At 42.1% G+C, this 16,200-nt stretch overlaps 1 protein-coding gene across 1 annotated transcript; it reads left to right on the top strand.

The window, feature by feature from the left end:
- The first annotated feature begins 701 nt into the window (after positions 1–701).
- On the top strand, positions 702–3,192 carry LOC149234494 (uncharacterized). Its single transcript, XM_089371853.1, has one exon. It carries the CDS (start codon positions 720–722, stop codon positions 2,289–2,291), a length of 1,572 nt encoding a protein of 523 aa, XP_089227979.1. The 5' UTR covers positions 702–719; the 3' UTR covers positions 2,292–3,192.
- Positions 3,193–16,200: the final 13,008 nt, after the last annotated feature.

Raw genomic sequence — 16,200 nt, 5'->3', positions numbered from 1 at the left:
TTTACACGGAAACAGTTACACATTCAACTTCCAGCAGAAAAATTCATTTTCAAATTTTAATTAAAATTTATCATTCCAGATAATTAATGAAAAATTTAACCATAAAATTCATGTTAAGACAATTTGTACCTCTTAAACAATAAAGCAATTTAAATTTTACCCCTTAAAATTAAGAGTTGTTTTTAGTGTCATTTTTTAGATTTTTTAGTTCGCTGAAAAAATTGAGGTTAAATGTTGATTTGTATTATTTAAACTGGTTTTTTAACTGTATATTTGGATTAAGCACCATGAAAAACCCTGGGAAGCTTTGATTGTGCAGGGATTACCCATCAAACTTGTCATTTCAATATTGCTGCCAAATTTTAAAAAATTTTGACTAGAAAAACAAAAAAAAGACTCCAAAAAATCATATTAAAAACAACTCCATTAAATTTATATCGTTGTTATACTTTCACACCTGCAATAATAAATATGCTCTGCCCCACAAAAGTAAAAACCCAGCTCTTTTGGCAAGAGCTAACCCGCTTGTTATCTGGCCTTTAATGCACCCGATAACAGCCTCGCCATACATACATACATGCCCATGCCATCCATCGTTTCTCAGGGCGGCCACGATTGGGTGCAGGCCCGATAACAGGCTGGTTAGCTCTTGCCAGCTCTTTTGATAAGTTCAAAATTTTCAAATCAATGCCGGCCTATCGACCATTAGTGCTCGCTAGATGAATAGAATTCTTGAAGGCCAACTCAACTTGGAATCAAAGTCTAAATACATGTGCTTTTTTATTTTATATAAACCAAGATGCCGTGACCCATTTCCCTGCAACGAGATCGTCGAAATTTCAATTTTATCATACTCTGGATTCGTCGGGTTAACAATGAAGAGCAGACGATTAGCTCTGCTGAACCGTTCGAAGAACCCACCTGCCAATGGCGGAGGTTCTAATTTGGTCGTCCTAGGAAACTCTGAGAATTTTAGTCTTGCTGCCCCATTTGCTGCCCTGAGATTGGCCGATAACAGCAATAGCCGTCCCGATAGCAACAATGATTACCACCGCGGCTTCAGTGGTAGTTTGAGCCCATCCACGGCCATTATCCTGGTTCTGCTAACGGGCTTGGCTTTCTTCGTGGGCTGTTACTCTATCTGCTTCAGAAATTGCACCCGAGGAGACGAAAGCCTGGGACGAGGGGAGAGGGGGGGCAATGCACAGGCCCGGAGGCAGAACGAGGGCAACCGTGGTCTCGACAAGGCCGTCATCGAAAGCTTTCTGGTGTTCAGCTACGATCTCGTGAAGGGCCTCACGATGCAGACCAAAGAAACGCTCGAGTGCGCGGTGTGTCTCAGCGAATTCGAAGACGACGAGCAGCTCCGCTTGCTGCCCAAGTGCAGCCACGCTTTCCATCCGGACTGCATTGATATGTGGCTCTTCTCACACACAACGTGCCCGGTCTGTCGAACCGATCTGGTGCCCACGGACCACGCTAACCCCACAGGCACCGCCTACGGAATCATCGAACCGCCCGAGATCACGGCACCGGAGGAGGTAACGGTTGTGGTGGATGGAGCGAGAAACGGGAGTGTTCGTATGGGCAACGATGTCGAGACCCCCGTGGCATCAGATAGCGCCGATTCTCAAGAATCGCTCTCTGTGCTGGGCCTGGATCAGGGCAAGAAATTACGTCGCTCGTACTCCACGGGGCATTCTCTGGTGAGGCTGCGCAAGGAGTCGGATCAATTGGCCACGGAATGGTATATTTGCACGGCACAAGGGCTAAAACCGGGTCTGCAAAGGAATTGTACCGTCACTGCGCTCGCTCACTCGCGCTCTCAGGGCCCGTCCACCTCTGAAAGCCGCCCTCGTCTGTCAAAGCAGGGTTCAACGAGCGGCGCCGCCTCGTGCAGCCGAGACACCAGTGGATCAGGGCGTCGTTGGTATGAGCGTGGTTTGAGATCAGAGCGATTTGCCATGCCATCCATGTATCCCTCTTCGTTTCTAAGGTCGTATTCGGAGCAAAGGATGCCGGGCTTTTCCAGGGATCAAGAATCGTCTGCCGGTTCTCAGCAGGAGCGCAAGGTATATTTGCAATCTCTGAAGCAAACACTGAAGAGGCTCACTGGCAGAAACAGAGAATGGGCAGACAATTCGCTGAGCGGGCGGGGTTCTTCCAGGAGGGCTGCAGATAACTCACAGAACGGACGGGGTTTATCCATGAGGGCTGTAGAAAACTCGCAGAGCGGACGGGGGTCTTCCCTGAGGGTTGTGGAGGAGAGTTGGGGTCCTATTATTGCATAAGGAGCTACTGGGCAACAGGCTTAAGACAGCCAGAGTGCTTAATTGGGTGCTAACAATTGCTTTACATTGCAACCCTACCACATCTTAGCATTTGTTGATATCTTTCAGTGAAAATTCTGCAAGCAAGAATTATTGACCGGAGTATACTAAATTTGATCTTGCAAGACTTGGGTTGTGACCAATGATGAATTGGTGGGAGAAATAGGTGGAGGAGAGCGATTCCCAATTCAGGGCGCCGAGAAAGAAGGAAAAAGTTGCTCCTGAAAGGAACTGCCGTTCATCGGTCCCTTGATGTGCTATTCAAGAAGATGAGATTGTCCAGCAAAGCCTTTAGCTATTAGGCCAACTCCTGCGAGTAGACCTGTAAGGAATTTTTGGGTTCATAAATAGCCATGAGACTGCCTAAATCTGCCAACTTTTGAGCCACATAGTTTGATAAAACAGAAAAATGACAGTTGTGAGTGCTTTTCAGGAGTAGGTTATTAATAAGCCAATTTGAGAACTGCTTATGACAGCTGCATTATTTGTAGAACAAATAAGCCATGTAGTATACTTGCCCAGCTGTGTGCTTTATATCATTTTTTCCAGGGGTGGGATTCCACCGTCCTATTGTTTAAAAGAAAATCCTGCTGTGGGTTTCCACTGTATTGTTTAAAAGAAAATCCTGCTGTGGTTTCCACTGAATGTTTAAAAGAAAATTCCTGCTGTGGATTTCCACTGTCCTACTGTAAAAAAGACCAAAAGGGTTGCCAATTCTTAATGATTAACTCTAGGGTGCGTTCTGATTGCTCAATGGGCAGCTTGTAGTGCTCACAATTCAAATCCATCTGATTTGAGTAATTAATCACACTTACAGCTGAATATATAAGGCGTATTTATTGGCATATAACTTATTAACTTCCATCTTTAATGCCACCATGTGTGCATAAATCCTCTTTTGCTATTCTAAGTTTGCAACATGCTCTGCTTCATCTGTGTGCTTTTATCAATCAAATCTTGTTGGATATTCTCAGCCTGAAAAAAACGAGATTCATGTTCTACCAGTTGTCTGTGAGCTTCTTTGAGTGTGTTTTGCTGCTCTGCTAGAAGGGTTTCTTTCGGTGTGCGACTTCATTTAATTGCAACATTATGAGCTCCCAGTTCATCACATTTCTCCAATAGTATGATAGAGTCAAATAAACAGATGATCTAAACCCACATCTTCAGTATCTTTGGCATTGACAAAATTCCAACAGGCTGGAGGGAATGAAGCGTTAGGTGGCTGGAAGTGCCCTAGATTAGCGTTGTTCATTGCTTTATAGGTCGTATTGTGTGCTGAACCATAGGAGGCATGATACCTTTCTGCCCTATATCTAGCCATTGGTACAGGGGCTGGGGTAAAGCTTGGGTGGAACTTCACATTGTAACAGGTTTAAGAATGGGAAGAGGAAAGCTGCGATATTGTCCAAACGAGGATAGGTTGGCCTGGCCGATAGAATGTTCGTAGCCAAATAATTGTACAAGGAGAGTGTTGGAGACGCAAGGATTTGATTGGTTTGACAAAACAAAGAGGGAGGTAGGTTTGTGATACAAATATGGTCGGTCGGGAAGGTTGTGATAGAAGTATAGGATTATTGATCATCATTTTTATGCAGATTCTAGAATATTGAGAAATTTGATTGATCTGATGTGATAGTTTCTCATCTTTATTTAGATTTTAGAATATTTTAGAAATTTATGGATATAATGTAATAGTCTATTATCTTTATTTGGTTTCTAGAATATTTTAGAAATCTGTTATTTGGAAATTTGATAGATATGATGTGATAGAAATCTGATGAATAAGATGTGATGACTTATTATCTTTATGCAAATTCTAAAATATTTTAGAAATCTATTAGATAGAAATTTAATAAACATGATGTGAGATGTAGTTGTATAGAATTTCAAGAAAATAAATATAAGTTTAGAAATTATGGATATAATGTAATAGTCTATCATCTTTATCCGGTTTCTAAAATATTTTAGAAATGTGTTAGATAGAAATTTGATAGATATGATGTGATAGAAATATGAGGAATAAGACGTGATGACTTATCATCTTTACGCAAATTTTAAAATATTTTAGAAATCTATTAAATAGAAATTTAATAAACATGATGTGAGATGTAATTGTATAGAATTTCAAGAAGATAAATATAAGTTTAGATAATAATTTAAAAGATTTTTAGTAAAAACATTATTACTAGTAATACATTTGATAAAAAATTCATAATAAATCATACATAATAGCATTTATCAATTTAGATATGCTATATAATAAATAGTAGTTTTTAGTTTTGTATATAACATTAAAGTTCATTATTACTTATCATATTTATGCATATTCCAAAATATTTTAGAAATCTATTAAATTGAAATTTGATAAACATGATGAGATATGTAATTATATAGAATTTCGAAAAAATAAATATAAGTTAAAATAATAATTTAAAATAAATTTAGTAAAAAAAATATTATTGGCAATAAATTTGATAGTAAATTCATAATAAATCATACATAATAGGATTTATCAATTTAGATATTATATTATAATAAAGGCTAGTTTTTAGTTTTATGTATAACCATTTAAAGTTTAATATTACTTAAAATACATTGTTATCGCTTAACGCAGCGCTTGTAGTGCTCAAAATTCACATCCACCAAATTTGACATATACCCTATTTGTCTTGAGTTCCACAACTCGTGCAAAAATCTTCTTTTGTTATTATAAGCTTGGAACATGCTTATCAATTAAATTTTGCTAGATCATCTTTCTATTGAAACTTTGCAAGTTTGTGGATTAGTATATTGTCTATTTTCATAGTTTTCAATATAATTTTTTTTAGTATTTTTCAATCTATGTTTATGTTAGTTTTGAGTATTTTTTGCTTTATTGATTTGTTGATTATTTTGTCTATCATTTTATTTCAATAATAACACATTAGTTCCAATGTTTACCAAGAATCAACTTCTTTGCCCACATTTTTATTTCAATAATAACACATTAGTTCCAATCTTTACCAAGAATCAACTTCTCCCACATTTAGATGGCCCTGCAAGGTGGACAAATAACCCTTCGTTTTTTTTTCCAATGCATTCCACTCCTCGGGGCAATGGCATCTCAAGTTTTGATTTTGATTTCAAAATGACCACCTAAAAAATAACCCTCCATTTCTTTGCTAATGCATTCCAGTCCCTAGGGCGATGACATTTCAAATTTTGATTATGATTTCAAAATAACCCCTCCACTTCATCTTTGCTTGACTTAGCATATCCTTTCTAAAGTTGGTATGGATGATTTGTCTATTTCTATATCTCCATACGCTTTTCAATAGAAAATATGGTTAAACTACTTAGCCTTTTCCAAACACAAGCCTAGATCTTTTCCTTGGTGAGGGAGGGAACTGGCTTGTTGAAGATCATTGCAATGTCATTGGATTCTACTCTTACGCATGCTAACACCCTTCTATGTTGGAAAAAGCACATGGACAACAAACAACTAGAGGTTGCTTCTAAGCAAATCCATTCCACATGCATTTGTTATTGACATTGGAAATCAAGAGGATGTATATACTTGTTAATATGATAAATATCGAATATGGTTTCCTTTATATATATAAATTCTCTATATATTGACTATTTGGTTTGTTTAGGCATATATGTAGGTGGTGAATAATGGAAAACATAACAACATGCAACATTTTCTACTTTCTAAAAAGGATGTAAATAGAATCCAAGAACCATGTTTCCTCCAATGTAGTCTCCACCAAAAGCTCCAAGGATGTGGATGTAAAAAGAGTATCACATTTAGAGAGAGTTTTTACATCTAAGTTTATCTAGGTTTGATGAACATGAGCCCCCTGTTGGAGAGGTAAATCCCCTCTGCGGACAGAGGCGATCCCACTAACCCAAAATGGGTCTAGCAACAATCAATCAACGCTACCATGCAAGTTCCTAGTTGCAAATTGAAAGTGGGTTATGAGAACCAACCTGAAGTCCAACGCTAGTGTTGTGGAAGAGTTGATACTCCCATTCCCTTGCTCCAGCAGGTCACGATCCTCACGATCTCCGCGAATGGATACCTGCACATGCAAAGAACGAAGCAAATACAAGCATAAAATCCACTAAATACAACCATATATCGGTCAGAAAAGACATAGATCAAACATTATCATAATGAACAATAAGATCGGAACCATAATGATAGTCGTTTATTAATGGTAATCAACAGAGAAAAGTACAACCAAGGTTCTGACGTTGAATCCCTCCTCTGGCTGGGCGAACAGCTACATATGTCTTGCAACAAGCCTTTCTCTCTCTTTGATTATGAATGCAAAGCTCAGACTTTTGACAGTATAATCTCCCTATGCTCCAAAACTCTTACTATCACTCAAAAACTAGCACTATCACTAGCTTGTCAAATGCATGAGGACAGGCTTTTATAGATGGAGGAGGGGAAGAAGATACAATGAATCAAGACACCCATTATGGATTGGCATTATCCCCAAAAAGCCATTGTGGATAGATGTAAGGGATAGATGATGAATCTCGACATCCAAGAGATTAGCATTATCCTCAAAAACTTCATGATTTGAAGGGAAAAAACATCCGGGCGCGCATTTGTTAAAAATCTTTTCCAAACTCGGTTGGCGCGGGTGTAACTCTAAGACAGAGCGCCAACTGGCGCGCCTTCTTTTGAGGATTTCCTTCATTGGCGCGGGTAGTACATTGTGGACCCGCGCTAATGGAATAAAAGCACTTTTCAGGGATATTTTGCAGGAGATGTCTTCAAGGCACATGAAGTCCATACTTAGGGGAACATAATGCAAGTGTTTTTAAGTTATGTCACTGCTCACAGGTCCCGGAATGAGTCCTCCAAAGTGCGGGAAAGGGGTAACAGGGACGGTGACCAATGGTGACAAATTACTGTGTAACAGATGCCCCCTAAAGCATGAGGCCCGAGAGAGAGAGGGGGGTGAAATGATTTACAAGAACACATGCAGCTGCAGCCGGAGAATCTGCATAGAGAGATACAACTGATAGCTCAAGTACATGATATATGTGGTATGGTCGCAGCCATCCATAACAGAGTACATAATAATCTAGATCCATGGTATGGGCGCAGCCATCCGGTTAGGATTGATGAATAGACTCAGGTATGGTCGCAGCCATCCAGTGAATGAGTCATGTAACAAGAATCCACAAAATCACAACCTGGATTCCAACAGACAAAATCCAGGGTCTTGCGCTCCATCTCGACTCGAACAAAAGTACAAGTTCAAGCATGCGAATACATGAGCTGAAGTCGAACATGCATGAACATCGTCTGATTACCAGTCAATAATGAAAACTGTTAACAGACGTGAGAGGTACCACCAATAATGACAATGGCCCTCAAGGTACTATAGGTACAATCTACGGCGTGCGAATTAGTGAGCTGGCGTCGAACACCCGTAGAATCATTCGATCGGAGGCCAATGATGAAAACCTCACGTCGAACACGAAGAACCTGCCATTGAGTCATGCAGGCTCCAAGGCACCGGAAGGGAGTCTCTAGATCAGCTTCCTGGATAATGAGTTGAAGTCGACAGGAAGTGACCTTGATCGAAGGTGGGACATAGTGTTTCCCACATCATCGACACGAGACAGAGAAAAAATATTGTCGTGGATCAAAATTATGTGACCTATCAGAAGGAGGTTGTTATTCTGCAGAGGTCAACTTCTCTTGAACATATCGGCGGCATGACAGTGGAATTGGCAGTATTTGACATCAATGGATCAGAGGTCATGGTGACGAGGCAATGAGCAGATGAGAGGTCAAACAGGATTACCCAAATCCACGGAGGCAAGTGAAAAATGAGATGAGATGTCCCCACCCAGACACGAAAGCAGACAAGTGCCATGTTCAAGAGCGACATACTGTCGACACGACAATAACTATGGTTCCATTTTTCCCTACCATTTCTGGCAAGTACCCCAATTATTTTTATTTACAAGCTTGATGGGGATAGCATATGCTTGTAACGTCATCTTGACGGACTCCAATGTCATTAAGTTTTAACGAGTCTGACAAAGGAAAAACTCAGCGTCTTTTCATGTTTAGAGAGTTTGAAAAGACTGCGGAAAAGAAAACTCCAAGGGTGTCCTTTTTCGTAAAGTTATGTCTCTCGAGCCCGAAAAAGTATAAAACGATGCTCGAAAGAACCGCCCGACCATTACGATCGAGGAGTACTTTTCATAAGTAGTGATTTCGACCTGAAAATGTAAAAAAGCGATCGAAACCACGTCGTTTCGAAACCATTAACGAACCTGAAACGACAAAGGTCCGACGATCTTTTCGTTTTTACACAGTCGGAAAAGAGTTTAAAGATGACCGCCTCTTATTTACGTTTAACGAGTCAAGAGGGATAACTCGGCGATCTTTTCATGTTTAGCGAGTCAGAAAAGAGCTGAAAGATGACTCAAACCCAATCCATCGACATCTCTGTGAAACCAGGGATTGTTGAGCATCTTCACATTGGAGTCACTTGTACTCCGAAGGAGATTCGACTCTATACCAATCTTTTTCGCGAATTTCGTGACGTCTTTGCATGGTCCTACGAAGAAATGCCCGGCATTGATTCTAGCATAGTGGTGCATGAGATAATCACGTACCCAGGTGCTAAGCCTGTTCGTCAACGTTTACGCCCTGTACACCCCCGAAAGGCTGCAGCTATTAAGGCGGAAATAGAGAAGCTTCTTAAAGCCGGTTTTATTTATCCTATCCCCCTCACAGATTGGGTCTCCAATATCGTACCTGTGAATAAAAAATAGGGTACCATCCGTGTTTGTGTCGATTATCGTGATATTAATCGGGCCTGTCCTAAAGATAATTTCCCCACACCATTCATTGATCAAATTATTGACGAGTGTGCCAGAAGAGAAATGTACTCTTTTATGGACGGTTTTTCTGGATATAACCAGATCAATATTGCTCCCGCTGATCAACACAAGACCGCTTTTATCTGTCCATGGGGCACTTTTGCCTATAAGAAGCTCCCTTTCGATCTCAAAAATGTCAGTGCTACCTTCCAATGTGCAATGTCTTATGCTTTTCATGACATTCGACACATTGTACAGCCATACCTGGATGATCTCCCAGCTCATTCAGCCAAACGTCAGGACCACCCTACTCACCTTCGCGATATCTTTCTTCGCTGTCGACACTACCATATCAGGTTGGTTCTCATAACCCACTTTCAATTTGCAACTAGGAACTTGCATGGTAGCGTTGATTGATTGTTGCTAGACCCATTTTGGGCTAGTGGGATCGCCTCTGTCCGCAGAGGGGATTTACCTCTCCAACAATTTGGCGACTCCACTGGGGAAGCTATTTGTTGTTTGATTCGTAAACTTTGGACGGAGCCTGAAGTACGGCCAGGTAGCCTTCGAAACGCTATTGCTCTGCATTAGCGAAGTAGATCAACACCACTTCAGTCAATCTCCGGTTTGGTTTACGAACCGAACGGCTTGGAGTTTGTCTTGCACTTTGGTTTTCTCTTGTTTGCTTGCTTAGATAAGCTTTCTGGGTTGGATTTTTAAGTTGTTTCTTGCTGCTTGATCTGTCTGGATACTGTCGATCAGACCCTGGACTGCTTGATTTATTTTTAAGCCAGCAAACTTTATTAGCGCGTTTTTCTACCTGATAGTCGCGCCAGTGGGTGCAGGTTGCACAAAAGGAACTCACGCTAATCCTTTAATAGCGTGAGTTATAGACTGACAGTCACGCCAGTCCTGTGAACTTTGCCAGTTTGCTTGTTTGGAAGCTTTTTAAACTCAGATTTCTGTCTTTTCACATCTTTTTCAGCTACTGGAGTGTGTCAGAGCTCTGTTTGACTGGTTTTTGACCTTCATCCTTCGGGTGTTTGCCTCTTTCCATCGATCTCATATCCCAGACCTAGAGCATCTAGTGGCTTTGTACATCGAGCCTTCCGTGGGAGTTTTTGGTTCTTTGATTGTCCAGTCGACTTCTTGGCTGTTTTTTGCACTTGTCTAGTGGTTGTCAGAACTTTTTATTGTGTGCTTCGAGCAATCCACCTCTTGATCGTTTGGATTTCATTGGGTTTCGTTTGGGCTTAGATTACATAGCTCATTGAGGTCTTTGTGATTCTCCTTGGCTTGACAGATTGTCTTGGTGTTTCAGACTTGGTTCTATTTTCATTGAGTGAAATTTGTCTGTTTACTCTTTGTTATCATCTCTCAAAATTTGTTTAAGTGCATTATGCCATTAAAAAAAAAAACAAACGATCTTTTTGCATTACATTAGTTAGCATTCTTCACTGTTATTAGAAATTAGTCACTTTTAAAAAAAAAGAAAAGAAAAAGTTTCATTTATTGCTATTAGCTGCATTAGAATCTTTGTTGATTGTTTGATGATCATTTTTTTCGTTTGAAATATCTCAACTCTTCTGTAGTTAGCATTCATTGAATGGAATGATATATTTTGGCATATAGCTTGCATTTAGGAAATTGTGAGAGCTCACATACGGTAGGACCTGAAAACTGAAACCTAATCAAAGATCAACTGTAAAATGAACTGATTGAATCTAAAAATGCATTGGAACTTAACGCATACATTCTAGAGGTCTAGGCTAGAGACGTGTTCCGGCGTCGTTAAACCTAGTCACTATTGTTTCACATTATGGTTGGGTGATTCCTCCTTTTGTGACTCGATAGTGGTCTAGCACAGATTTGTGCTCCCACGTACCGTCGAGTATATGTGGAGACCCCACTAGGTTATCATCCTTTATCCACAAGAAGCCGTGTCTGCCGCCTTACAAGCCGTAATGCATTGAACACAGCATTTGGGAAGATTGACTGCCGTACGGGAAGTCCTTGGTTTTCATCTGATTGCCAAGGTGTATAAGCAGTTTTACGGATTGTTTGGTAAACCTTTTGCCTAGTTCTCCAGAGTAGTCACTTTTGACCCTTTTCGGACTCCCTAAAAGAAAAGGTTCACCTGAGCATTTGTCACTTCGGGCTCACTAAATATTCGAAGGAGACTAGAGTCATCTTTTTGTCCTTTTCTCGACTCTTAAAACATGAAAAGGTCAAGTTCAGTTCCTTTGTCTTAAAATTTATTCGGCCACGATTCACATTTACCCGGTTAGATCTTGTTTGTGTTAGTTTGAGTAGGGTCCTGTCTCATTAGATTCCCTAGGATTTTGTGAAGTTTTCATCCTGGCGGAATTACCAATTTCATCTTCTTCCTTTGCCGAGATACTGGTTGTGAGTGAAACTCTTCCTGTTATTCTGAGTATACAACCGATTAATTCTCGTGCTCCAGGCGACGAGACTTACGAGTTTCACTGGAACCCTGTTTGGGAACCTTCTGAGGAAGGTATCCCTTTTTGGGAATACACTTCCCCTCGTGTTTTAGCCCCACTATTTTCTTCCGACATGGAGGATGTATCCCCTACTTCGACTGAAGAATCCGTTGCGACGAGCGGTGAAATTCCCACCGCAACGGAACCTATACTTGTTAGTAGTACCCCTACTACTGGGAGACTACCTCCCGGCTATAAAGCATTAAAGGATGTTATGTCCTCTGGAACTCCCTTCACGAGTTCTATTTGGTCACAACTCGCTTTTCCCACCACGGAGCCTTTTACTCCACAAAGTCACAGTACGTCTGTTACCTCAATCCCAACCGTTCCAATGGTATGTGTAGCTTCTTCGACTCCTATTTTCAGTCGTCCTTCGGCCTCTTTATTCGGAGTCTTTGATCCTATGTCAAACGTCCCAGCAGAGGGGCCATACGATCAGTATTTACCACATCTTGGTAGGCCTTTGTTGTCTCATCCGACTGTTGAGATTTCAGTTCCGCTGTCAATTGATTGGGGCCCCACCTCTTATCATGGTGGCCAAGTATCGTCTGCGCAATCTCAAAGACCACCTCATCAAGACCAACAAGGACAACCCTTCCAGGGACAACCTTTCGCCTCTGGTGGTCCGTCTTTCACCTCTTATACTCAACCTTCTGGTAACTCAGGTCAATCTTCTGTTCAACAAGCCCAACCTGGTATCCAGAAAGGTTATCCTACTGGACAAATTGGTCAATCGTATGTTCACCCAAACCAATCTAATGTCCAGTATGGTCCAACATCTGGACAAGCTGGTCAACCATATGGTCAGCCCACCGTCTAGTATAGTCAACCTTCTGGGCAAGTCGGCCAGCCTCAAATCCAATCAGGCCAACCAACTGCCCAGCCCACTCGGCCATCTGGTCCGTTAGGACAACCTTCAGTTGTGCAACAACAACTCCACCCCCAGCAAGTACAATCTTCTGGGCAGGTGGGCCAACCTCAATATCAACAAGGTCATCCTTCCGGCCAGATAGCCCAACCTACAGGACATCCTTCTGGCGCTGCTCAACCTGGTTTTTTGCCCCAGGCTGGACCCCAGGCCCCATCCGGTCTTCAAATGCAAGTTGGAATTCAATCCCAACAAGTCTATCAAACTCAGCCTGTTTCTCAAACTCAGTTTGGAGTCCAGCCACCGTATGGTTACCAGCGACCTCAAGGGCAACCTTCGTTTGCCCCATATCAAAATTATCAACAACTGCAGGAAAATACTTATCAGAATTATCCGCAACCGTGTGGTGCTCCTGCAGGACAGTTTGGTAATCCATGGAACGCTGGGGGGCAGAACCTAAATCCCTACGAACAAAACCCTATGGGGCCAAATCCGTCCGGACCAAGCCCATGGGGGCAACCGCTAGTTGGTTGGAACCCTGGTGCTCCATCCTATCAGCAGCCCCAGATGTCTTTCAATCCTCAATTACCTTTCTTAGCGACTTTAGAATTACCAGATGTGTCCAAACTGACCAATGATCCTATTCTCCATAATCCGTATTGGCCTCCGGTTCCAACGAAAATTCCCGGTGACTGTCCAAAATTCGATGGTAAAGCTAATGAAGATCCACAAGCTCATGTCATGACCTATCGCTTGTGGTGTTCATCCAATTCATGGCTTGATGATTCGATTCGGCTTCGCCTTTTTCAAAGGACTCTCACTGGCTCTGCAGCTGAGTGGTATATTGAGCTCACTCGCGGATCCTTTCAGGATTTCAATTCGTTGGCTATGGCATTCCTCACTCATTTTCAGTTGCCCATTCGATATGAAACGGGTACACACCTCCTGACATCCTTAAGACAGAAAACGGCTACGCATATCTCTGATCATATCCATGAATGGAGACGGCGTAGACGTATGATCAAATTTTGGATTCCCGACCAACTTCTTACCGATTGGTTTACGACTTCGTTCATTCCTCCAATAGCTGGGGACATTGCCATGGGGGCATGTGTCACTGAAGAGCAAGCTATCGCGCGCGCTCAGTACCTTGACTTGGTTTATTCTCAGTCTGGTACATTGTATGATTATCTGCTTGATGCCCCGAGACCAGGAACATCCAAAGCCCCGCCAACACCAACTGTTGACGGTATTATTGGTTATGTTAATTCGTCCTCGAAGAAAAATTCCGCGAACCCTGGGAAACAAAAATCAAATGCTTCGAATGAACACACTTCTCAGGTAACACCCACTTCGAATATTACTTCCGAGGTCAATGCCATCCAGTCCACCACGGCAGACAAAGCCTCGAAAGGAAAGAAGAAAGGGAAAGCGAAGAATAAACCAGATCAACCTAAACAGGACTCCCCTAAACCTCCACCCGAGGAAGGTGCCAAGCGCAAACCCAAGTATCCTTGTCTTATCTGTGATGAAGATCACTATACCAAAGATTGCCCTAGGCGGTCTGAAGTTAGTCGTTTTTTGAAAGGCGCTCCCGGGACTCCTGCGGTGCTCAAAGAACCCTTTCCCTCGTAACAAACTCAAATGGTGGCTGACCCCTCTCAACCTCCCTCTTCCTTCGGTTCTCAAGTATTTATGGCTGGAACGATACCTGTCCACATCAGTACTCGAACAAAAGATTATCCGTCATCTGCCGAGAAAGAGCCTGAGGTCCCCTCTAGTGCTCCTCCGTTCAGTTCAGGCCCGCTCCACATCGAGAGACCTAGTACTGAGACGCCTATTTGACCCCCTCCAAAAGGAGTACTCCGGAAATCTTCTTACAACCCAAATTCTCGTGCTGCACAGCACTACAATATCGTTGAGGACTTAGCTTAGACTCCATCGGCTATGTCCGCTTTAGAAGTTCTCCAGAGCTGCCCTTCTTTCATTCTACCAGAGGTATGTCCGCATGCATGTTCATGCATGTTCGACTTCAGCTCATGTATTCGCATGCTTGAACTTGTACTTTTGTTCGAGTCGAGATGGAGCGCAAGACCCTGGATTTTGTCTGTTGGAATCCAGGCTGTGATTTTGTGGATTCTTGTTACATGACTCATTCACTGGATGGCTGCGACCATACTGAGTCTATTCATCGATCCTAACCGGATGGCTGCGCCCATACCATGGATCTAGATTATTATGTACTCTGTTATGGATGGCTGCGACCATACCACATATATCATGTACTTGAGCTATCAGTTGTATCTCTCTATGCAGATTCTCCGGCGGCAGCTGCATGTGTTCTTATAAAGCATTTCACCCCCCTCTCTCTCTCCACCTCATGCTTTAGGGGGCATCTGTTACACAGTAATTTGTCACCATTGGTCACCGTCCCTGTTACCCCTTTCCCGCACTTTGGAGGACTCATTTCGGGACCTGTGAGCAGTGACATAACTTAAAAACACTTGCATTATGTTCCCCTAAGTATGGACTTCATGTGCCTTGAAGACATCTCCTGCAAAATATCCCTGAAAAATGCCTTTTTTCCATTAGCGCGGGTCCACAATGTACTACCCGCGCCAATGAAGGAAATCCTCAAAAGAAGGCGCGCCAGTTGGCGCTCTGTCTTAGAGTTACACCTGTGCCAACCGAGTTTGGAAAAGATTTTTAACAAATGCGCGCCCGGATGTTTTTCCCCTTCAAATCATGAAGTTTTTGAGGATAATGCTAATCTCTTGGATGTCGAGATTCATCATCTATCCCTTACATCTATCCACAATGGCTTTTTTGGGATAATGCCAATCCATAATGGGTGTCTTGATTCATTGTATCTTCTTCCCCTCCTCCATCTATAAAAGCCTGTCCTCATGCATTTGACAAGCTAGTGATAGTGCTAGTTTTTGAGTGATAGTAAGAGTTTTGGAGCATAGGGAGATTATACTGTCAGAACTCTGAGCTTTGCATTCATAATCAAAGAGAGAGAAAGGCTTGTTGCAAGACATATGTAGCTGTTCGCCCAGCCAGAGGAGGGATTCAACGTCAGAACCTTGGTTGTACTTTTCTCTGTTGATTACCATTAATAAACGACTATCATTATGGTTCCGATCTTATTGTTCATTATGATAATGTTTGATCTATGTCTTTTCTGACCGATATATGGTTGTATTTAGTGGATTTTATGCTTGTATTCGCTTCGTTCTTTGCATGTGCAGGTATCCATTCGCAGAGATCGTGAGGATCGTGACCTGCTGGAGCAAGGGAATGGGAGTATCAACTCTTCCACAACACTAGCGTTGGACTTCAGGTTGGTTCTCATAACCCACTTTCAATTTGCAACTAGGAACTTGCATGGTAGCGTTGATTGATTGTTGCTAGACCCATTTTGGGCTAGTGGGATCGCCTCTGTCCGTAGAGGGGATTTACCTCTCCAACAATTTGGTGACCAATGGTGACAAATTACGGTGACCAAGGGGGGCGAACTTCAGGCGGTGATTACAGCCAATCTGTGCAACCATTCGAGATTTCGTCGGTTCCAGGTAAGAGGCGCTTCCTTTGGCTTTATTTCCATTCCTTTTTTTATGCATTTGTCCCCTGATTGAGCCTCTGTAAGGAGGAA

Source organism: Pinus tabuliformis, chromosome 8 (genome assembly GCF_031772625.1).
Source record: "Pinus tabuliformis cultivar Carrire ecotype Pingquan chromosome 8, CPIR1, whole genome shotgun sequence".
NCBI lineage: Eukaryota > Viridiplantae > Streptophyta > Pinopsida > Pinales > Pinaceae > Pinus > Pinus tabuliformis.
This window is presented reverse-complemented; position numbering and strand designations above follow the sequence as displayed.